At 55.5% G+C, this 23,401-nt stretch overlaps 1 protein-coding gene across 1 annotated transcript; it reads left to right on the top strand.

The window, feature by feature from the left end:
• Positions 1-16,841: 16,841 nt before the first annotated feature.
• On the top strand, positions 16,842-21,686 carry CKM354_000624700 (uncharacterized protein; the record flags this gene model as incomplete). The annotated part of the gene is made up of 1 exon (XM_044801553.1): positions 16,842-21,686. The coding sequence occupies one exon, from the start codon at positions 16,842-16,844 to the stop codon at positions 21,684-21,686; it is 4,845 nt and encodes a 1,614-aa protein (XP_044657488.1).
• Between the last annotated feature and the right edge of the window lie 1,715 nt (positions 21,687-23,401).

The raw sequence follows: 23,401 nt of genomic DNA, 5'->3' as shown, positions 1-23,401 counted from the left end.
ACCACGTCAATATGCCAACGAAACTCCTGCTATGGATCAGCAATGCCGAATACTAAAAGAGAAAGGCTGCGAACGCGGAGGTTCTCCAGTTTTCCAACTCTACAGCCTCCGAATGTACTTTGACAACTCTAGCTCAAGACAGCCAACCACAAACGTACAACCTTGGAGATCCTGGAAGATGGTAGCTGAATAGGCTTGGATGGAGCCTCACAGTACGTACTGGTGCCGTTTCCAAATCAACAAGCGGGAATGCTGAAGCTTGCACGATTGATTCAACTATTGCGAGATGCAGTACTCGACGATCAGTAAGTGACGAGTTGATCCGTACCGCTGGATGTGTCCTTTGTCTCACGATTCACGTGCGGTCAGCTGTACCAAAGGGTACGTGCAAGATGCTAACAACGAGCTTGCACGATTATGAAGTGCGTCTTCAACATCCTCACCTTCCACCCTTATCGTCTGTGTACAAGCAGACTTACGCAGAACCCATCTGAGACCCGGAGACGAGATCTAGGAATCTTGCTGCTGTGAGGAATGCAAGGAGTCACCTTCCGTCAAGATTTGCTGCAGATTTGTGGCTATTATCCTGCCAAATCCGATCGAAAGCGTTTGTAGCTCCTTTATCTGCAAAACCGCTCCACAATCTGCGGGATAGTCCATACGATGAAGTGCTTGGTGCAGCGTTGAGGGATAATGTTCACCCCTGAGCCGCTGCAGCAGGCAATTCGTGATATTCATTCCGCTGGCTGGAATGTTGTGCACGATTGTCCTCTCAACTACGAATCAGAGCACGGAATGAACGGACATGGTGCGAATTGCTCGAATGAAATTCCAATCCGTCGCTGCAGCTCAACAGATCGTGATCATGGGATGTTCGCCAGCATATGCATTCCGTCTTTGGCGTAGGACTCTGTTATCTATCACGAAGGCAAGCCTCTAGTCATGAAAACTTCGCAGCTATTGATGATGTACGGAGATTGATTCCTGCTCGCTGTCATTGGACCGTTGGATCAGGCACGTCTCCATCCAAGTTCCACTGCCCGCTGTCGATTTCCGGAAACCTTGGGTCAGCTATCTAAAGTTTCCATTAAGATCGTGGTTTGCTGCTGAGTTCCTTTCTTGCCTGCACTGTGGCGGAACCGAAGGAAAACCCTCAAGTGCAAATGGCGAATCGCGAAATTTAACGCGAGTTCCAATTCTTGCAGAGTGAGCCTCGGTTGCCGAATGAAAGATGGAGGCTGAGCTCCGTGATCTGTTGAAGAGCTACGATGTGGCACACAGCAACGAGTACTCAAGAGCATGTGCCCCCGAAGAGGGCGCTACGTCTCTTCCACATTACGGCTGAATGCTTGAACTACTTCCCCATCCACAATCTCTTGGTTGCGCGGATCGTTCCTCGTCTAAGACCGTGTTCAGCTGTGCAGCGAGCTCATGCACTCTTTCGTCTGTCTTCTCAATCTGAGAGCATCCTCTTTAAGTTGCAGAGTTAAGGAAGATGATCCTATGGTCCGTGCCGCCAGATTCCTTCATTCAACGAGCTTCGATATTGTTAACCACGTCTACGAGAGTGCGTGCAGAGGGATGGCCATGCAGCAACAGCTCATGCAGGATTTGCTTCGCATTCAGCCCTATTTTTTTGGTGGAGGTTTTGCTAGAGAATCCGACGTATCTATAGTAAGTCGGTTACGAAGAATTCGCTGGCTCTTGCGAGCAGGCTGCCCTCGCACAAATGACGGCGGAAAGAGGTTTACTTCATGTATGGAGCATCGAAAGGTGCGGGTTGGGTCACGACAGCGACAACGAACCCGAAGGAGCTGAGCTGGGCTGTCTGATTCACGAAACAAATTTGTCTGGCCGAGCAGAGCATCTAGTGCGAGACTACTGGCGAAGGACACTCGACTGAAGCGCCGTCTAACGGACCTTGTGTACGGATCTTAGGTACTTACGCGATACGAGTCCCTTCCGCGAACGCTCCAAACGCTTCGCGATAATACATAGACGCACGAAAACATTTGTAAGGAAAGATTCTTCGATGAGATCTTCAGGCGATGTGCGAACGGCAAATGGAACGGCTTATTACCGGAGCTGCGTTCAATCAGCGTACTCAGCAACGTAATCTCCTTCCCGCCAGTCAGTGTACAGAATCGGAGCACCTTTCTTGTGCTGATGAAACTCGTGGAGGTCTCTCTGTTCTGTAGCATGCTTTACAAAAGCCAAAATCTGCACGGAGAGACATGAAGTGTTGGACCGACCTGAGGTAGGAGCCGAAGCGCCATCGATACTCGTGATGACCAGGTTCCAGCAATGTCTCGCTGCCACCAACAAACTGCCACTCTCTCTTCCGCCGTCTTTCACTGATAGCTTCGACGCATAATACGAAGATCCGAGCGGCACGAAGAAACGGAGATACTGCGTGACTTTGAGGCATAAGATTCCCCTTGCGATCGACGAGGCTGTCCCGAAGGTAATAAAGAGATCTGCTTTCTGGAGAAATACTGCGGGAACGATACCGAAGACAAGGACGAGCACAATGTGCAAACAGTTGGTATTGAAGCAAGATACTTTTGTGGCTCCAGTGGCCCATTTTGGTGGTGTTGGCGAAAAGCGGCGTCTGCTCAGCTTGCGCTGTCACCCGTATTTTGACCTGAAACGTCTGTCTCCCTGCTGTGCGTCTCATTGGCGTCCGACTCTTTTGGTTGCCCCCATCTTTGGATCTCAAATCTCTGTCCCCCTGCTGTGGGCCACTTCGGCATCCAGCTCATTGATTTCGTCTTCGATTTGCAGGAGTCTACCCAATCCACAAAATAGAACATAGCCCGTGCTAGTCTTCGTTTGGCAAAGCGTCCTAAGATGAGCGCTGCAGAGCGTCCGTCCGGATTTCATAGCTTTGTGTTCCAAGGAATATCGCCACTTTTCCTGCAAACCATCTCAGCCTTCCCCAGGACATTCTGGCTCCTCAAGCTGGTCTGTCGCATTAATTCGTTTGCCAAAAAGAGATGAACATTATGCGAGACATCTGCATCAGCCAAGCTCCAGTCGAACTGGCAACGGAAACCGGAAAATGTGTCCACATGACGCTCTACGATTTGGGCTAGCTGAGGCGTACATACGCTCGGAAGATACTCCGCTCGAAGAAAACGGGGACTTCGACCACCCGTGGTGCCAGAATCTCAGTTGGACGTGTGCAGCAGGTGTTGTGGATGGTACACGAAGACTTGTTGCGCCAAATCAGGAAAATCTTGTCGGAGAGGTGAGCAACAGTTCCAGCACGATCCTCGAAACTGTACCTCAATGACCTAGATATCGTCTCATGCACGAGAGAAAGCGGGAACCCATTCGCTACTTCTATCACTATGGACAGCTATAGGAGGCCGGACTTGCTTACTGCAGAGCATAATCATTTGGCATCTTGCACAGCGTGAATCCTATCGTAGAATGTGTGCTCCACATGTTGCAGCCCAGATCGATACCACGATCCGAAGATAGTTCGTCGATCAAAACTGTCCGTTATTTAGACGTACATCGAAAATATCTTCTCTAGCTCTACCCCTTGGAGGCGAAGGTAAGTCCGAGCCCCATTGTAGTCTCCTCAATAGTGAGAACGGAGAGAGTGCTGTCTACATACCGTGGTCTCTCTCCCTTACGGGTCAGAACGTAGGGCTACATTTCCCGGCTGCCCTCCGTCGCTGTCTCTGGATCGCAAGGACAACTGAGCGTACAGCAAGGTTCTGTCATTTCAATTTGTGCACGACCATGGCTTGCTCAGGATCAGCTGCGTAGACTAAGTGCCGCCATAATTCAAGAGGCGGGCTAGTCGAACCCACTCTTCCACAACCGTATAACGAGATTGCGGACGAGCGCCGGTCATTCTGGCAAAGCGCCATCTTGCGCATTCAGCTATGCAGATGAGTCCTGCAACGCTGTTCCTTTCTCTTTGGTATAAATCGTGCTCGTCGGCAGTCCCGAAGGTCGTGTGGACAAACACGAGCTTCAAAGATACGAGGTCGATGGTCCAGCACATGCTTTGATCCCAAAATTTGAATGCATCATTTTCGCAGACTCATGCTCGACGACCACAGCATCTCTGCAGCATTCGGGCAGTGCTCTTCCAAGGGCGACTGAATTGCCTCTTTGTAGGTTTCACTCTGCAGTTCTCGGAACGCTTAGCTAATTTTTTGAGCATGTCACATTGTCAGACCTGCGATGGGATATGACACATAAGCTCCCTCCCCTTGACTGTCGGCAGGTTTGAAGAAAGTGAATGATCATTGAGAAAACACGCGCACGCTGCAGATTGCTCAAGAGTCTTTGCTCCCAATATCGTTGATAAACCTCAGCTCCTCAAACTCCTAGACTCTCAGACCATGAAATTCCGAACTCTCAGACTCTGGACTTTCAGTGTCCCAAAACCCACTCCCTCATACCCTCAGAGCCCCAAACTCCCGGATATCCAAACTGTCGAGCCCTCACACCCTCAGAGTCTACACTCTCAGAGTGTGGGCCGTCAGGATCTGAGATCTGAGCCATGAGAGTACGAACTTCTCGGATATCTCTCAAGATGGACACGTCTGGCGGGAGAGTCAGCTTCGATATCGTCTTCTTTTCTATTGACGCTTGCCAGAATCGTGTCTCGAACTGGACCTACGCTAGCATTGTCTAAATTGGCCGCATCGTGAGCAGCGTTTATATTGAACTAAAATCAAACGAGAGGCGATGCTGCTTCGAGCTTGCTTGCTAACGGTGCTCAACGCAGACTGTCAGGCGATTGTCCCTTGTTTTCAAATTGCAGCTCGGCTTCGAAAGCTGCACCACGCCGGTCCTTTAACTCAAAGAGAAATTCCTTGTCACGATGATCGACAGAGCCGGTCAAACAAATGAGACAGAAAGCGGATGAGGGCTGCAACGATGCAGAGCGGCATTGAAGAGCATAGCTGTCCATCATCACGCCCGCCGAGTCCAATTCTGATATACTGTCGATCTGGCCTGAACAGCTGGAGTTGTGCTTGGACGCAGGCGAAATCGTGATCATTGCAAACTTTATGTTCTCTGATGGATGATGAGTGGTCGCAATCACTCACTCACCTGCCTTACACCAGATGATGGTTCCTACAAGGCGCATGTCGAGCAAGTGTCGATGGCAGCTTCTGTGAAAACTCTCTACGTTTTGCCACTCGTCAGACGTCTACTGCTGCACCACAGCGACGAGTGCTTGAGAGGCTGACTGGGCACTATCTCTGTTGCTTTCCTGGATCAAGCTGAGTCTTTCAGATGGTCTGTCATAGTATGGCCATGCAGGATAGCTGTGGGATATCTGTGAAGACCATGAGGCGAGTGCGATTATTGCGCCTGATTCGGAGTCAGACACAACCTCATGCATCACGAAGACGGGCTACTGAATCAACGAGGAGATGTGTTTGGCTGAGCTGGGTTGCTGCCAAGTTCTTCCGCGATGTGATCTACACAATGATCTTTCTCGCAGGCTGCCGTCACCGTACTCTACACCGCGGTGTTCACCTTCCTCCGCACCGCGGTGCGCACCGTGCTTCCACTCCGCGGTGCACACCGTCCTCCACACCGCGGTGCGCACCGTCCTCCACACCGCGGTGCACACCGTCAACCACACCGCGGTGCAGACCGTCCTCCACACCGCGGTGCAGACCTTCACTCCGCGATGCACACCGTTCTCTACACCGCGGTGCGCACCGTCCTCCACCCCGCGGTGCACACCGTCCCCTTACACCGCGGTGCAGACCTTTACACCGCGGTGCACACCGTCCTCCACACCGCGGTGCACACCGTCCTCCACACCGCGGTGCACACCGTCACACCGTGGTGCACACCGTCATCCACACCGCGGTGCAGACCTTCACACCGCGGTGCAGACTTTTACACCGCGGTGCACACCGTCCCCTTACACCGCGGTGCACACCATCAACTCCACACCGCGGTGTGCACCGTACTTCCACACCGCGGTGCGCACCGTCAACTCCACACCGCGGTGTGCACCGCACTTCCATACCGCGGTACGCCCCGTGACCTCCACACCGTGGTGCACACCGTTACCGCCATCGGCACCGCCATGTGCGCAAAGCAACAATTAGCCCTACAGCTCATTAGCGAAACTTGTTATGAGTAGACTCCTGCGATTGAGCTCAGAGCTCCTCGGGTCCCAGGTCTGGCATACTTGGAGAGCAAAAGCAAAGCACGGGCTTAACAACAAGCATTGTAAGACCGATGCCAGCGAAACCTGACCCGTTGAAACGTACTCCTCTGAGCATATCGCTACGTATGCAAAATGGCAGTACACGTAAGATGGTGAGATGCAGAAGAGACGAGGCCACTGATTCATTATCTGACCATTTGACTCGCATGCCATTCCTATTCGAAGGCAGGCAGATTGAGTCTGGCAGAGACTATTAGCATCAGAAAAGCCCTTGAGGCACGAAGAAGCGTCTTCTTACTATTGGTAGGGAGCAGACGTCTTCCACCCTGTGGACCGAGCAAGCTTATAGTGGACATGGCAATTCGAGGAGGGCTAGAGGCACATATTTCGCCGAGATGGCTAGCAAAAGAAGAGACGATGGAAATACGACAGTAATGATCTCGGTGTGGTGTCGTCTGCTCATATGATTAATCTGACGCCTTCTTTTCTCCCGAGCGACATATGACGATATATATTTCGTCCCTATTAACACGATCTCGACCTAGAGCTAATCGCAAGACGAATATTAGCAGAAAATTAAGGCGTATAGGAGTATTTAGCAAGCGGCTCCAAGCGTAACACTGAAGCTTGCTAGTCCAGTTGGTATGATCACTGCTCTTGAGATCCGGCTCAGCGCTGCGAAAGTGGATGAACTGCTTTGTCCAGCATGAGCCAGAGCGTTCATGTGAGCTGCCCAGCATGACGCTTTGCGAGATGCACTGCTACAAGCATCTCCAAATCTTTGCTAGAGGACCTGCACCATGAATGTGAGAGAACATTGATTCTAAAGCGGATCTCGATTGTCTCAGAAATGGCCACAGACTGTCGAAAATCTGGCTTCCTTGCTCAGTGCTGCTAATGCTTTCAGTCAGAGATCGTAGCCACCTGTCATCTGGGGTCGACGAAAAGGACGCTGGGAGCAGGGCACGAGGATAGCCATCTCTCCGCCATTATTGGGTTTGATGGAAGCCGTGCCTGTCATATTCCCTTGAGATGAATCCATTTACGTATTCCTTGGTATCGAATGCCGGGCTGTCGCTGCAGGTCCGGCAGTCACAAAATTCGTCCCCGATTCACGTGCAAAGATCGTCAAGAATGGAGCAAGTCTGCGGATGCAGCCGTTACTGCTCTACAGCCAGGCATGTAGCAGATCGGCGTCGCTTCAATCTTTGCTGAGGAAACATTTCCTGCAATGCATCGTCAGACATGGGACCATTTCGAGAGATGATGGCTTGTGAGCAATCTCATGTTATTCCGGGAAGCTGCGAGCTTCCTGAGAGGCTTGAAATCGTAAGCAGGCAGCAGGGCGCATACGCGGTGCAGGCATCATCGCAGAGAAGAGACATACGTTGGCAGCTGGACTAGAAGAGCGGCCGCACTGCTCAGGTTACGCCTTGATCAAGATGCGTTCAAGTTCTGTAGTTTCAGGCATCGCCAGAACATGGAATGGATGCTGGGATGCAAGTGATCTCCATGTTCATCGCGATGGGCTCTCTTACACGACGTTTGCTGACATGCGGTGGTCGAGAGATGGCAAGGATTTTGGTTCGATAATGGGCGAGACTCGTTTGGATTCGAGAGACAGGTCTCATGGTGGCAGCGTGGATCGTAGCAAATTTGCTTGATTTCAAGGTTGGGAAGCGCTCCGACGGTGCTGCAGGGTATCGAGATGAATTTTGTACGATCAAAGCCGTACGCTTTGTGCGTGCGGCTCCCTGGTTTTTCTACAATCATCTTCCCTGAGATACACTACTGGGAGATTTCCGAAGAACACGAGAGGGACATTGCAAGAGGAGAGCCACGGCTGCGAGCGGCTGGTATAAGAGAGCCAGCTCAAAGGCGGCAAGGGCGCGTCCGAGTGTATGCATCTGTTGGCTGCTTTGCTGGTAAGCTGGTCCTTTCAAGTCATACTTTTGCCGGTTGCTTTCGTCCGTCGTGCTTCAGTGAGTATTTGTCGAGGACATTCTGTCTTCAAGCTGCCATTATCGTGATGAGCCGACAGCAGGTCTTGGACAATTGGTCGTCCTTGTTGTTGTGTGACTGTCGCGATGGGCACCAGGCTATGACGATAGACCAGGTACACGGAATCAAGAACAGCGAAAATTCGTAGTTTGCGGCAAGAAAATGATCTCGGCTGCTGAGGGAAAAGCCAGGAGGCAACTTGGCAGATTTTCACTTCTGCTCTACAGTCGTTAACTCCGTGCGTCGAAGGTTTTCAAAAAGAAATTCAGCGCAGGCGGAGACTCTAGAGACTGTGAAATCAAAGCGGGGACAGAAGAGCCTTACGTACTGACAGTATTGCATGCCGTGCGATCCGGCTACAACCAGAAGTTTGATAAGACTGCACCGATCGTGACCTGAGAGAGGAATGTGAGCGCTGATCAGCTCAGCAGAGCTCGCAGCCAGCCAGATCCATCTAGGCAGAAACTTTGTGCAGCAAATGAGTAAAAGCAATTGCCTTTGGATGTGGACCACTTCTCTTATAGATGGCGAGCTGGGAGGAGTCGTGTCTTCGTGCAGCAACTTGAGGGATGGCCGAGAAGATGCTGTGCTCATCGCAACAGATGCCTCGAGCCTCAGCTAGACAGCAGTCTTCAGCTGGAGTATGGCACGACGCAACTGTTCTGAAGAGTCGCACGCTTAGATCGGGCTCTCATGTGGACACATAAGGTCACTTGCCAGAGCAAAAGGTCAGACACTCCCGAACAAGATATGTGTTGGGAATCGCGAATTGTGCAGCGTGACCAGGAGATCGTTGCGTTTTCTAAGTAGTGGAAGCAATCTCTTTCCCTCGAGGAATGAGCGTATTCGTAGGACGCCTAAAGAAATTGATCAAAGCTGCATAATGCCACTTGATCAACTGCAACACATGTGGGGAGCGCAGTATTTGAGCGACGTGCGACCTCGTAGGAACGACCAGAATCTGACTGCCGAACAGAGTGAGTAGCGAGGAAGGGTTCAGTGATCATGCACAGATTCAAGAAGTGTCTCTTTCGATAAACTGGCAACATCAGGAAGTCGTCCATGCACTTCAGATGTCGAGGAGTTGTTCCAACGCAGCTGAATATAGTGAGCAAGTAACGAGAGCCACGCCTTGCTTCCGCAGAGGAGTTGTAAGGCTGTGCTGTTTGGGCATGAGTTTGGATAACAGGGTTGGATATCGACCACAGCGAGCAGCCCAGTTTGTCCAGTGACGGTCGTTGCGGTTCTGACGTTTTGCCAGCAGATGCTAATAGGAACGTCCTGTAGGTTGTCCAATCTGGGCTGCTGGTATTTGCTGTCCATGTCATTTGCATAAAGCTTGAATACGCGGAGATGCTTAATTAACTCCACTATCTTTCGTGGGCCGTCTACTATTAGGTGCTGCCTCCCATCACTGTCTGCCTTTGAGGGCGGGTATCTCTTTCGAGCTCCAGTCAGAGAATCGGAGAATGCAGTACGTATCTGGGCCATGTAGGTTGCGACCCATAATGTGTGTCGAGAATATGTGAGCAGCATCTGCGTCTCGTCTGCACATCGCTTGACATAACTTCGTGGGCATGGATCGGACGAAATATGCTTGTCCAGTCAAGCAAGAAAATTCCCAGGGCCAGCTCATTGTGTGATAAAGACTGAGTCTTGCCTCACGATGAGTGCCATCTATGTTTGAAGTTGTCGCAAATTCGGTCTAATCCAGAAATCCTGCAAATATGCTGACAGCACTATCCACCTTTCAGCAACTCAGAAACTCTCGAAGGTTAAGATTGTGAGGCTTCGGGATCCGACAGCAGGGAATAAAAGCAATGGGTCAAGAGGAGGAGAATCCCATGGATGTACTGGCAGCAACATGTATCATGGGTTTCGCGATGAGGAATACGGAAAGGCAGGCGGCGAGACACTGGTCCTCCTCACAAGGCAAGAAGATGGAGAGCGGGACCATATTGCCAGCTGGCTCATTTTGCTGTTCCCGTCGCAAGTCGCAAAGATGTGGGGAAGTCCAAGACCACGGACAGCCTGACTGCAGAAAGCTGTTCCCGGCCAGCAGTGGGTTCTTCTTGTGAGCCAAGTGGTTGACAAGCAGGTAGGCCAAGTAGAAAGATGAATGATGTTGGAGATTTTGTCGCAAGCTCTTACAAATACGTATGGTTTTGGAAGACCCAGTCTAAAGGCGAGAAGCAGACATTGTATCCTGCGCATCATCTTCGACACATAGCCTGTTGTTAATGCCTCGCAGACTTTACAGCTGTTGCGTAGAATATCTCAGATCAGTGTGCATTCTGGAAGGGCTGGCTGCAGTCGCTTCGTCATTCGTAGCCGTGTGCCCTGCAGTGGAGTTGGTCAAGCGGGAGGTTGTGAAATGTATAGAGTTGACTGCTTGCAATGGCCATTAACTCGAACTCCTGGTCGTTATGGAATGAGCGAGTTCATGGCCATGCATCGTTCGAATCCCTCTAATGCTCGCAGGCATTCTTCAACCGCGAAGCTGGCAGACAGTGACATACTCAAGACGAAACGAGGCGCAATGCCTGACAGACAGCCGAAGCAGAACCAATGCACGAGATCTCAAATTGAAGGATGCATCGATCAAGGTCCTGTGCTGAAGACGAGGAGCATGAAGGGCATCCTAGGCTCTGTCGCAATGGGCATCAGAAGGCACTGATGTTTGAAGCGCTGCTGCTGATGCCGATCCCGACGAATGCCTGACCTGCAACGATGCTGGCGACGGGAAGCACGCCGAAGACAAGAAGTTGCAGTGACATTAGGAAAGAAGATGCACTGCTGCGTTGAACAGCCCGACCCATTGGACTCAAAACAAGGCGTGAGCTATCAAAGGGTCCTGTAGGCAAACAAGTGATGGGGCCTAATCGTTGCCGAGGCTGTGGCATACTGGCACGATGATAGTGCATGATTTTCAGACTGCTGCAGCTGGTGCTGATTGTGGCGAGTCCTGTGCTCTGAATGGTACTGCTGTCTGCCTTTGCGAGGTCCATCGTACTTGCAGATCTGTGATGGACTGGATGCCGTATCAGCTCGCCTCGTTCGGAGATGGACTGTGGGCGCCTTCATGATTGCGACGAGCCAGCATCGAGCTCAATGGTTGATGAAGGTGAGCAGATTGCGATGGAGATGGAAAAGCAGATAGCGCGACGCTCACATTCATCATGTCGCTGTGCATTACCGGCAACCATCGCCTTTTCCCATCGCGCCGGTCGCATCATGCATCCTGTCGTTCTTCGCTGTCGCCACTCCGCTCCGCTCGCATCGCATCATCCCGCCGCCGGTCTCGATTGCTCGTCGCATTCTGCTTGCATCGCACCACGCCTTTGCCGCCTCAATCCTCGTCGCATTCATCTGGACCCGAGCTGAGGGGCAATTCCGTCGCATGAAAGAGATGAGAAGTTGATGATTGAGATGAAGTTGCCGTCGGCTGGCAGTGCTTGATGGCAGGAGACGGTGACATGAATAGCGCGATGGTTCAGGCGGTGGGTGCACTGCGCACGCTCGCTCAGCATCGAGTCGTGCAGTATCTTCGATCGTCGCATCGTATGCGCCCGGGTGGCGGTGCGTGCTGTCGCGATTTGATGTCGCTGCCGGTCGCGAAATGCATCGTCGCAATCTAGCATGTCGCAGTTTCGCCCTTCGTCGCGATGTGCTCTGCTTTGCGCTGCTGCTTCTGCCCGACTACATTTTCTGTCGACGCTGTTGCTCGGTGCACGCTCGATAGTGTTGCGTTAAACCCGAATCGCAGCCGTGCCGCAATGTCGAGTTTTCGCGGTCGATGTTCGCCGCTCTCTACGAATTCGATGCCGAACGCAGGTAACCCGTAGAGAACCCGTACGAGTTAGGGCGTGAAAGTGAGAGTGAGAGTAAGAAGGAGAGGGAACATTGTTTAGAAGGGGTCTACCCAGCATGCCGGGGTCTCGGATGCCCATTCGATCATTTGCGGCTCTGCTGCTCCCATACAAAAATTCCCCAGGGTCTCCCATCCGATCATTTGATTTCGACCCCAAATCTCGGATGGTGAGATGGCCCTCGAACACGCTGATTTCGGGACATGTAGAAGAGTCGCGCAATCGCTACCCAGCATGCCGGGGTCTCGGATGCCCATTCGATCATTTGCGGCTCTGCTGCTCCCATACAAAAATTCCCCAGGGTCTCCCATCCGATCATTTGATTTCGACCCCAAATCTCGGATGGTGAGATGGCCCTCGAACACGCTGATTTCGGGACATGTAGAAGAGTCGCGCAATCGCTGAGGACCATTGGAAGAAAACACGCAGCCGCTGGCGCCGTTCGCGAGATATCGTCGCCGGAAGAAAGCCATGGGACCGAGTAAAGTTCCGCCAAGGCCAGCGAACCGCGACCGCCGCAGGCGCCGCAGGGGCGGCAGATGCGTACGCAGCACACATCGCATATGCAGCAGCACGTCGAAGCGGTCGTCGCCATCGCGCGAACAGACCTCATAGATCCCCGACACGTCGGCGGCGGCATAGAGTGTGCGAGAAGTTGTCGAGAGGGCGCACATGCACGTCAAGAGTCGCGTCGTCGAGTTTCAGGGCAACGCGCCCGGGCGCCGAGGAGTGTAAGACACCGTCCAGTCCAAAATTCCACCCGGCCACCAGAGAGATGATCAATTCACGTAAAGTTGCAGAGCGGCAGGTCGGAGGATGCAGATGCCCGTCCGCAAGTTTGGAGTGCATTCCGCAGGGCGTTCGAGAGATATCGTCGTCGCCAGTCGCGCCATTCCCGCACGTCGAGCATCGCGTGCCACGAGATATCCCACCCGCCAGAGGACGTGTACGTTCGCGCAAAGATCCGGCCAGGGAGGGCGGATAATATAGACGTCCGTCCGCACGTTTGGGGCCCATTGGCAGCGCCGGTAAAGAGATGTCGACGTCGCCAGGTCCGCCATTCCCGAGACCACCGACCGACCACGGATTACAAAAATTCATACCGTCCGCCAGAGGACGCCAAAATTCGAGCGGCGTTGCACAAAATTGCATTAGACAGTAAAGTCGCCCGTCCGGAAGTTGGACGCCCATCCGCAGCGCCGTTTCCAAGATATCGACGTCGCGCGTTCCGCCCCCAGCCGTACGCAAAAGACCACGAATTGCAAAAATTATGCAACCCGCCACAGGATGCCACAATTCGAGCAATGTTGTGCAAAATTATATTCGATCGTAAGGTCGCCCGTCCCCAAGTTTGGAGTTGATTCGCATTGCCATTTGTGAGATATCGTCGTCGCCAGTAGCGCCCGTTGTCGTATGCAATACACCACGAATTGCAAAAATTATGCCACCCGCAAGGGGACGCGAAAATTCGAGCAGCGTCGCACAAAATTACATTCGATAGCAAGGTCGCCCGTCCGCGAGTTTAGGGTCCATTGCACAGGTAGTTCGGGACATGTCGATGTCGCCAGTCGTACCGTTTTCGCATGCACACCGCGTGTTTGCCATCCGCCAGGGGGTGTTCCATATAAAGTCGCGCAAAAGTTCCGGCAGGTAGATGAAAAGATACAGAAACCCGTCCGCAGATTTGGAGCGCATTCGCAGTACATTTCGAGAGGTATCGAGGTCGTTAGTTGCGCCCATTGCCGTACGCACGAGACCACAGATTGCAAACATTACGCCAGCCGGCAGAGGGCACCAAAATTCGCGCGACGTTGCACAAAATTACATTAGATAGGAATATCGCCCGTCCCCAAGTTCGAAGTCCATTCGCATTGCCGTTCGAGAGATGTTATCGTTGCCAGTGGCGCCAGTTTAGCACGTAGAAGGCCGCGGGTTGCGAAAATAATACCACACGCATACGGATATTAAAGATCGCACGACGTTGCACAATATTCCATTGAAGATTAACGTCGCCCGTCCCCAATTTTCGGGTCCATTCGCGGCCCCGTTCGAGAAGCACCGACGTCGTCCGTAGCGCCCACAGCACAACGCAAGAGTCCGCGGATTGCAAAAATTATGCCATCCGCCGCAGGGCGCCACAATTCCAGCGACGTTGCACAAAATTACGTTCGATAGTCAGGTCACCCGTCCGCGAGTTTAAAGGCCATTCGTCGTGTCAGTCGAGAGAAATCGTCGTCGCCAGTCCCATTAGGGTTAGGGTAGCCCCGACGAAGCATTCGACCACGAGTATATTGGCGTCCCGGAGGGCAAGGTAGAGTTGTATCGGACGCATCCACCAGTTCCAGAGCGTCCGCGTCCAGCGAGAAGCGTTCCGGACAAGGAGCGAGCGTAGTACGTGTCGGACACGCGAGGCCAATACGGCGGGGGGGAGAAAGGAAATTTGTGATGCGCATTTACAACGTCAAAAATCGACCGTGTTTCCACGACGCATCCGATTGTCCCCCAATATTGCATAGGTTTTGCGGATCGACCATGGCCCGCCCGTCCACGAGTTAGGAGTCCATTCGGAGGGCCGTTCGAGCGGTATCGACGTCGTCAGTAGTGCCCGTAGTAATACGCAAGAGACCACGGATTGCAAAAGTTTTAGCACCAGGCAGAGGCCACCGAAATTCGAGCGACGTCGCACAAAATTACATTGGACAGTACAGTCGCCCGTCCCCAGGTTTTGTGTCCATTCGCGTTGCCGTTGGAGATGTATCGACGTCGCCAGTTCCGCCCGCAGCCGTACGCACGAGACCACGAATTGCAAAAAATATTCCGCCCGTCAGAGGACGCCAAAATTCGAGCAACGTTGCACAAAATTACATTGAATAGTAAAGTCGCCCGTCCGCGAGTTTGGTGTTCATCGGACAAGTCGTTCGAGAGATATCGTCGTCGCCAGTGGCGCCAGTTTAGCACGTAGAAGGCCGCGGGTTGCGAAAATAATACCACACGCATACGGATATTAAAGATCGCACGACGTTGCACAATATTCCATTGAAGATTAACGTCGCCCGTCCCCAATTTTCGGGTCCATTCGCGGCCCCGTTCGAGAAGCACCGACGTCGTCCGTAGCGCCCACAGCACAACGCAAGAGTCCGCGGATTGCAAAAATTATGCCATCCGCCGCAGGGCGCCACAATTCCAGCGACGTTGCACAAAATTACGTTCGATAGTCAGGTCACCCGTCCGCGAGTTTAAAGGCCATTCGTCGTGTCAGTCGAGAGAAATCGTCGTCGCCAGTCCCATTAGGGTTAGGGTAGCCCCGACGAAGCATTCGACCACGAGTATATTGGCGTCCCGGAGGGCAAGGTAGAGTTGTATCGGACGCATCCACCAGTTCCAGAGCGTCCGCGTCCAGCGAGAAGCGTTCCGGACAAGGAGCGAGCGTAGTACGTGTCGGACACGCGAGGCCAATACGGCGGGGGGGAGAAAGGAAATTTGTGATGCGCATTTACAACGTCAAAAATCGACCGTGTTTCCACGACGCATCCGATTGTCCCCCAATATTGCATAGGTTTTGCGGATCGACCATGGCCCGCCCGTCCACGAGTTAGGAGTCCATTCGGAGGGCCGTTCGAGCGGTATCGACGTCGTCAGTAGTGCCCGTAGTAATACGCAAGAGACCACGGATTGCAAAAGTTTTAGCACCAGGCAGAGGCCACCGAAATTCGAGCGACGTCGCACAAAATTACATTGGACAGTACAGTCGCCCGTCCCCAGGTTTTGTGTCCATTCGCGTTGCCGTTGGAGATGTATCGACGTCGCCAGTTCCGCCCGCAGCCGTACGCACGAGACCACGAATTGCAAAAATTATTCCGCCCGTCAGAGGACGCCAAAATTCGAGCAACGTTGCACAAAATTACATTGAATAGTAAAGTCGCCCGTCCGCGAGTTTGGTGTTCATCGGACAAGTCGTTCGAGAGATATCGTCGTCGCCAGTAGCGCCATTTCGGCACGTCGAGTACCGCGTATTGCGAAAATTACGCCACACGTAAGAGGATCCCACAATCCGAGCAGCGTTGTCCCACATTCCATTCGATGGCCAGGTTAGCCGTCACCAAGTTTGGGGTCCATTCGTATTGTCGTTCGGGAGGTATCGTCGTTGCCAGTAGCGCCATTGTTATCCGTAGGAGACCACGAATGGCAAAAAATTCATGCCGTCCGCCAGAAGGCACGCAAAATCGCGCAACGTTGCACAAAATAACACGAGACAGTGAAGTCGCCCGTCCGTGAGTTTGAAGCCGATTCGACGTGCCATGCGAGAGGAATCGTCGTCGCCAGTCCCATTAGGGTTAGGGTACCCCGACGAAACATTCGATCACGAGCATATCGGTGTCCCGGAGGGCAAGGTAGTACCGTATCGCATATAGTTGCACATTCCAGAGCATTGGCGACCACGTCGAAGCGTTTTCCATAAGTAGCGAGCGTGTTGCGTGTTCGTCGTAGCAGTTAATGCCGAGGACGGATCGCAAGAGTATTTATATAACGTATGGATTTGCCCCAAAATCGGCCATGTTTCCACCATGGGCCCGATTGCCCCCAAATTTCGCACACATTTTACAGACCGACCATCGATGCCGCGCGCCCAGTTTCGCGAATTGAAGAGCCCCGCGTCGAGCAGAGGAAATTGTTCCATCGTCCACATATACGATTAAAGTTGAGCCGCATACGAATCGGGAGACCGGGTCAGGGGAGAGTTTGACATCACGTCGCGGCGGGGGCGAACGTGTTGATTCCCATCCATGAATGGGAAGAAGCGCGATCGGATGGAGACATTCATCGAGGTGTTTGCCCATTTGCCCGAGTACGGCGTCGTGATATGTAAGCCATGCGGATTCGCGATTATTCCCCACGAGTTTGCAGGCCATTTACGGCGTGCGCATCGCCAATGGGATCGCGAGATGCAACAGCGCGTCCACGAGGTGTTCGCCGGTTTGTCCGACGTTGCCCAGGCACCAGAAGAAGTCACATATCCCGAAGCAGGCGCGCGCCCCATCGAATGGTTGCCCGTATACACCGATGGATTCCGGTGTCGAGGCGTCGATGCCGCGGGACAGCCATGTCCGTATATGTGTCGCGGAGCAAAGACCGCCCACATCGCAGCACATTGCCGCCAGGCGCATGCATGGTCGTCGAACCAGGCGCGAGGTCGGTCGCGGAACGGGCGAGGTGGCCCCCCCACGAACCGCATATGGGAGGAGGGCCAGCATTGCCAGCGATTTTTCAAGTTTCGAGGATGGCAGCGGTATTTCGTCGTGTCCCATGCCGTCGAGGCCCCCGCCAGCGATGCGATGCGCGCGTTGTTGGGCCAGATCCAAGAGCGGCGGGAAGAGTTGCGAAAGGAGAGCACCATCCCCGCCGAGAACGCGCGAAGCGTCGCCGACCCGTGGTTAGATTTTACCGGGTGGTCGGCCCATTTGGCAGGATTCACGTCCGAGGAGTTGTTGGCGACCATCCGGCCCGCCGAGGGCGAAGAGGGAGACGAGGATGAGCCCGTCCCCCCGGCCGAGGAGGACGGCGAGATGGTCGGGTTGGCGGAGGCATGCCACGCCACGCGACGGTTGATCCGACAGGCATTCCGCGTGTGTCGTCCGGCCGTAGTCGGACGCGCCGCGTTGGAGCACATCAATCGCCGCGAGTGCGGCGCGGACGACAACGAGCGGCCGTTTTACGCCGAGCAGCAGGTGAAGACGATTCGCAAGTATAGCGGGCATTGGGTCCAGATATTGCGGTACATTTGGCGCACGCACGCCCGCGACCGGCGTCCCCCGTACGTGTTGTTGGAGGGCCAGCACCAGGCGTTGGCCCGCGTCCAGAGCGGCGCCGTGGCCGTCATCGAGTCCGAGGGCGACGCGCAGAAGGCCCGGGCGAAGCGGCAGTTGGTGCGCCGCAGTTTGCAGTTTTGGTTGTCCATGTTCGACCACCCGTTGAAGGACAGCGAGTTCCAGAGCGGCATCATCAGCGGGTTGGCCGTGTTGGGGTTGAACAGCGAGAAGGGGGGGTGGGTGCCCGCCATCAATTACACCCCCATTTTGTCCGGAATCATCGCGCCGTTGCGGGCGATGGTCGTGTACCACGCCCACGGGCAGCGCGTCAGCGCCATTCGCGCGCGCACCGCGGGCGGGAGCAGCGTCGTGGCCGCGCAGATGGCCGCGCCGGCCGTGTTGGAGGGCGTGCAGCCGTACGCGCAGCGATGCATGACGTTGACGCAATACGGAGGCCGCCCCACGCCGTTGGACCGGATATTCCACCAGAAGACGTACGGGATGAAGATCCGGTACACCACCAAGGCGCCCGGGCAGGTGTTGTGGGAGGGAGCGCGCATCACGGTCGGCAAGGCGCGATTCACCATCGACATGGTCCGCGCCGTCGTGCACGGGTTGAACGAGAGCGTGCGGCGGCGTTTGGTGCACCAGTTGATGTGGTTCCCGGCGGACGGAGTCGTCCGCGCGCGCGATTGGAGGCCCGTCCAGATGCCGGACGTCGATGTGGCATCATTGTACGACGACGCGAGCGAGATGAGCCCCCGGTGGTGTTTTATCGACGACCACCGCAACACGTGGTCGGTCCCCGGGGAGCGGTGGATGTGGGAGCGATTGGCGGACGAGCACCCCGGGCAGTTGATCGAGAGCAGCGGCGGCGGGCGCGTCGTGTGGAAGCAGAGCGGCGTCGAGGCGTATTTCCGGCAGGTGCGGCAGTTCAAGGAGGAGTTGATGGCGTTGGTCCATTTTTCGGGCGGCGCGCCCGCGCGCGCGACCGAGTTGATCAGCATCCGGCACCGCAATGGGGAGCAGAGTCGCGGCCAGCGCGGAGTGTTCATCCAGGACGGGATGGTCGCGTTCGTCACCAATTATCACAAGGGACACAGCGCCAGCAAGCGGGTCAAGATCGTGCACCGGTACGTGCCCACGGAGGTGGGAGAGGTCGTCGTGTATTTTTTGTGGTTGATCGAGCCATTCGTCCAGCAGTTGCGCGAAGCGGTGCGGGACCAGTTCGAGCGTGGTGCGCATGTGTGGGAGCCCAAGCCCGAGGAGCAGTGGGCGGACGGCGAAGTCGACGACGAGGGCGACGATAGAGTCGAGGAGGTGGTCCGCGGGGGCCCGGCCGAACAGAGCGACGACGAGGACGACGAGGACGACGAGGACGACGAGGACGACGAGGACGACGAGGACGACGAGTGGTTGGCGGATGTGCCCCCGTCCCAGGACGAGCGGGCGCCGTTGAACACCGACGGGTTTTGGGACACCGACCGCGTCCGGAGGGTTATATATCGCGAGACCGAGAGCCGCATCGGCGTGCGGATCGGCGTCGCGGTGTGGAGGAACGCATATCCCGCCATCCAGCGCGAGTTGTGTCGCAATAGTAGCGTCCGGGACACGTTGGACCGGATTTACGACGGCGGTCGGCAGCGGTCGGCCATTGGCGCCGCGATCGAGCAGATGCGGAACGTGCAGGCGACCCAGTCCGGGCACAGCCCCGAGATGGAGGAGATGATATATGGGTTGTTGATGACCGAGTCGCCGTTCATCACCATGTCCGAGCGGGAGCAGTTCCGGCAGGTGAGCGTCAATTGGCACCGCATTTTACAGTTCCCGTCCGCGGAAGCGCAGCATCAGGGGGTCGCAGATGTCGGCGCGCGGATCCAGCAGGAGCAGGAGCAGGTCGACGCCGCACGCACGCGGCGGATCCGGAGCGTCGACGTCGCGGGCGAGTTGGCGAGGATGTACGGGCCCGACGCGGCGTTCCGTGGAGTGCAGCGGCCAGCGTTGGACGCCATCGTCGCGGGGACGCCGTACGTCGTCGCCGTCATGCGCACCGGCGGCGGGAAGAGCATGTTGTTCATGTTGCCCGCCGCCGGTTCCCCGCAAGGGTTGACCGTCGTCGTGGTGCCCGTCGTGTCGTTGCGCCAGGATTTGCACGAGCGGTGCAGCGCCGCCGGAATCCGATGCAGCGAGTGGAACGGCGAGCGGCCCCCGTATGATAGTCAGATCGTGTTCGTGACGCCCGAGTCGGCCGTGTCGGTCGCGTTCGGCCAGTTTTTGGCGATGAAGCGTGCGAACGGGCAATTGGAACGCATCGTCATCGACGAGTGCCACACCGTTTTGGAGAGCACGGCGGATTGGAGGCCGAAGGTGTTGGAGTTGCGAGAGATGACCGGGTACGGGGTGCAGGTGTTGTTTTTGACCGCCACATTGCCGCCCAGCGAGGAAAGCATGTTTTTGCACGCGATCGGGGTCGAGGAGCGGGATGTGCAGATGATTCGCGACGTCACGGGTCGACCCAACATTGCGTATTCCGTCGTCCAGTATGCCCGCGAGGAGGAGGATGGGGCGGTGCGGGAGTTGGTCGAGCGGAAGAAGGAGCAGTACCCCGAGGGCCAGATCGTCGTGTATTGCAGGCGCGTCGAACAGGCGAAGCGTTTGGCCGGCGTGTTGGGGTGCAGCGTGTATCACCGCGGAGTAGGCGACGCCGCGGCGAAGAAGACGATTGTGCGACGATTGACCGGGGAGACGGAGCGCGTGTTCACCGCCACCAACGCATTGGGGTTGGGCGTCGACGCCCCCCGCATCCGCGTCGTGATTCACGTCGGCGTTCGCGAGCAGATCAAGCAGTACGCCCAGGAGAGCGGGCGTGCCGGGCGAGACGGGCGCCCCAGCGAGGCCATCATGTTGCAGGGCACGTCCGTCGACGAGCGGACCGGGCAGGAGAAGGAGGAGCAGGGGTGGGGCACCGACGCGGCCATGAAGGCGTTCATCCGCGGGGAGCAGTGTCGCCGGGTCCCGTTGGACCGACACATGGATGGTCGAGTGGATCGCAGTGCGTGCCAGGTCGACGAGGAACGATGCGACGTGTGTCGCGGGTTGCCGCGGGGTCGAAAGCGGCGCAGGATCGCCGTCCCCCGGCCGGAAGGGGAACGCGAGCATGTCGGAGACGTCGCCGTCGAGCAGCGCGAGACCGATCGTGAGCAGGAGGAGGAGCAGGGGCGGATCCGCAGGCGACGAGAAGTCGAGCGCGAAGCGCAGGCCCGCGCGTTCGCGTTCGTCGAGCAGCGCCAACGACATCGTCGGCAGATGGAGCACGTCAGCGTCGAGTCCATCGCGTCGACGTTGCAGCAGTGGACGGGGCGGTGCAGCATATGTTTTGTGCGTGGGGAAGCCGATGGGGGGCATTCGTGGCAGCAGTGCCCATGGGACATGCGAGATGCCGTCCAGCGGGCGTACGACATCGTCAGCACGATTCGTTTCGATGCACACACCGGTTGTTTTGGATGTCACGTCCCCCAAGCCGTGTGCCACCAATGGCAGGACATCAGCCATGGCGGACCACGGCGGTTTCGACGCGTCCGCCAGCGGAGTTGTCAATTTCCGGGTGTAGTTCGACCCGCCGTCGCGGCGATGTTGGTTGTAGGAGGCGAACGGATGGTGTCGTGGATCGAAGAAGAGGCGCAGAAGGTGGGTGTCGTCGCGGATGGGGAGTCCGATGATTGGAAAGCATGTGAGCAGTGGATGGCCCGGAAGATCGTGTCCCCGGGCATCGAAATGTCGGGGTTGTTCCGATTGTTTTGGGAGTTTGGACAAGTGCACGGCACCGAGGGCGTCGGGGTAGGATAGGATTCGCATGTGCATTAGTAAGGAGTGATGTTCCGTTCCACCCGTGCGAAAGGGCATTGTGAGCAGACCGTGAGGATCGTTCGTCGGCAGTGGAGAGGCATTGTCCCGCCGTTAATCCACCGTGGTAGCATCCCACGATGTCGGGTCGCCGGCAGAGAAGAGGTCCATTTTGTTCGCATGTCCGTCCGATTTCGAGGGTGACCAGATCAGAATGGCCAAGTGAGGTGCGGTGGATGATTACGTCAGCGCGAAAGTGGTGGGCGTAGAGCATAGCGATGCGGCGGATTCCAAAATTCGTCGTCGTCGCCACAGTGCCCCAAAATTCGGGCAAAAATTCGGAGAGCACGAGGGCGGTCCATTTTCGATGTCGTGTAGGTTTGGAGGGCAGAGGAGATGGCGTGGGTGTGATATCGTCGTTGCCGTCCGGGCAGTTTTGGTGGTTTTCGACATTCCGATCGAAAAGCGGGCCCGTAAATTGCACCACGACGGCAATGATCGTCCCCATTCGCGACGAGGGGGGGAAAGTAGCGTGGAATGGTTCCGGTTATCGTTCGGGCGCGGAATGTGTGTTTCGTCGTCGTCGCCAATGTTCGAATAGCAGAGTGGCCACAACACGATGTTTTTTGACGTCCGTTTCGCAAGATTTCATCGGTACGATTCGGACACGAGCCCGATTCCGCGGATTCCATGTCGCAGGATTATTGCCGTGCGTCGTAGCATCGCATCGCCGCGACATCAGGCGTTCCCGTCGCATGTCGTCGGCGGCAGATGGTCGTCGATCCGTTAGGGTTAGGGTTGGCAGAAGTTGGTGTTCGTGTAGGAAGGGAGAGGGTTCGTCGTTGTAGAGTATATCGGTGATCCCATATGCGCGGTGCGACATAGCGAGGAGAGAAGGCGGTTATTGGGTCATTCGTAGTCATAAGATGCCCGTCCCCGCGTGCAGGATGGATCATCGCGGCAGGGTAGGGTTGGTACAGCAGGTCGATATACAGGAACGTATGTCAGAGGGCGAAGGCGGTCGCGATCGGACATGTTTCCATTTTCCGGCGATGGTACGACGATGGCGGAGTTTTCAGAGGGGCGGCCAGGAGCGTAGCAGCGCCGTAGACCAGTAGATTCCCCGTGGCCGTTGTCATCCGCCCGCCACGGTCGCACCACATCGGGCATGCGGGGCGAGGGGAATGCAGGGCGTCATCCGGATGTCGCACATGGCCGATATGGGTTCCCATAGAGACATAGGCGATGCAGTGTCACGTCGGGGGCATGGAGTGGTGTTCGGAGAGGGAGGGTTCCCGTAGATATATAGATAGGTTCGATGTCGGTCCGTGTCGTTCGCGTCGTCGAGGCCGGTATGCGAGGCGGGGGGATGGATTTGGGAGCAGATGGCAGGGTGGTTGTAGCGGCGAGTTCGGCAGAGGCGAAGGGTTCGAGATTAGGGTTAGGTGGAGAGCAGGGTTATAGGATTCGTAATTCGTCGGGGTTCGGTTCGAGGCCGGGACAGTATAGATAGGAGTTAGGATGGATTTTATAGCGGGTGGAGGTACAGGGTTCGGGTGTGTTGGTGGAGGTACAGGGTTAGGGTGTGTTGAAGTTGTGGTTCGGAGTTGGAGGTTAGGGGATTTCGGAGGGATAGTCGGGCGGTTTTGGATCGGAGAGAGGCGGATTTCGGAGATGGAAGGGAAGGCGGATTTGGAGTATAGGAAGGAAAACAGAGA

This window comes from Cercospora kikuchii (assembly GCF_019650295.1).
Source record: "Cercospora kikuchii DNA, contig_00004, whole genome shotgun sequence".
In the NCBI taxonomy this organism is placed as follows: domain Eukaryota; kingdom Fungi; phylum Ascomycota; class Dothideomycetes; order Mycosphaerellales; family Mycosphaerellaceae; genus Cercospora; species Cercospora kikuchii.
The sequence above is the reverse complement of the archived record's forward strand: the minus strand, read 5'-3'. Positions and strand labels throughout refer to the sequence as shown.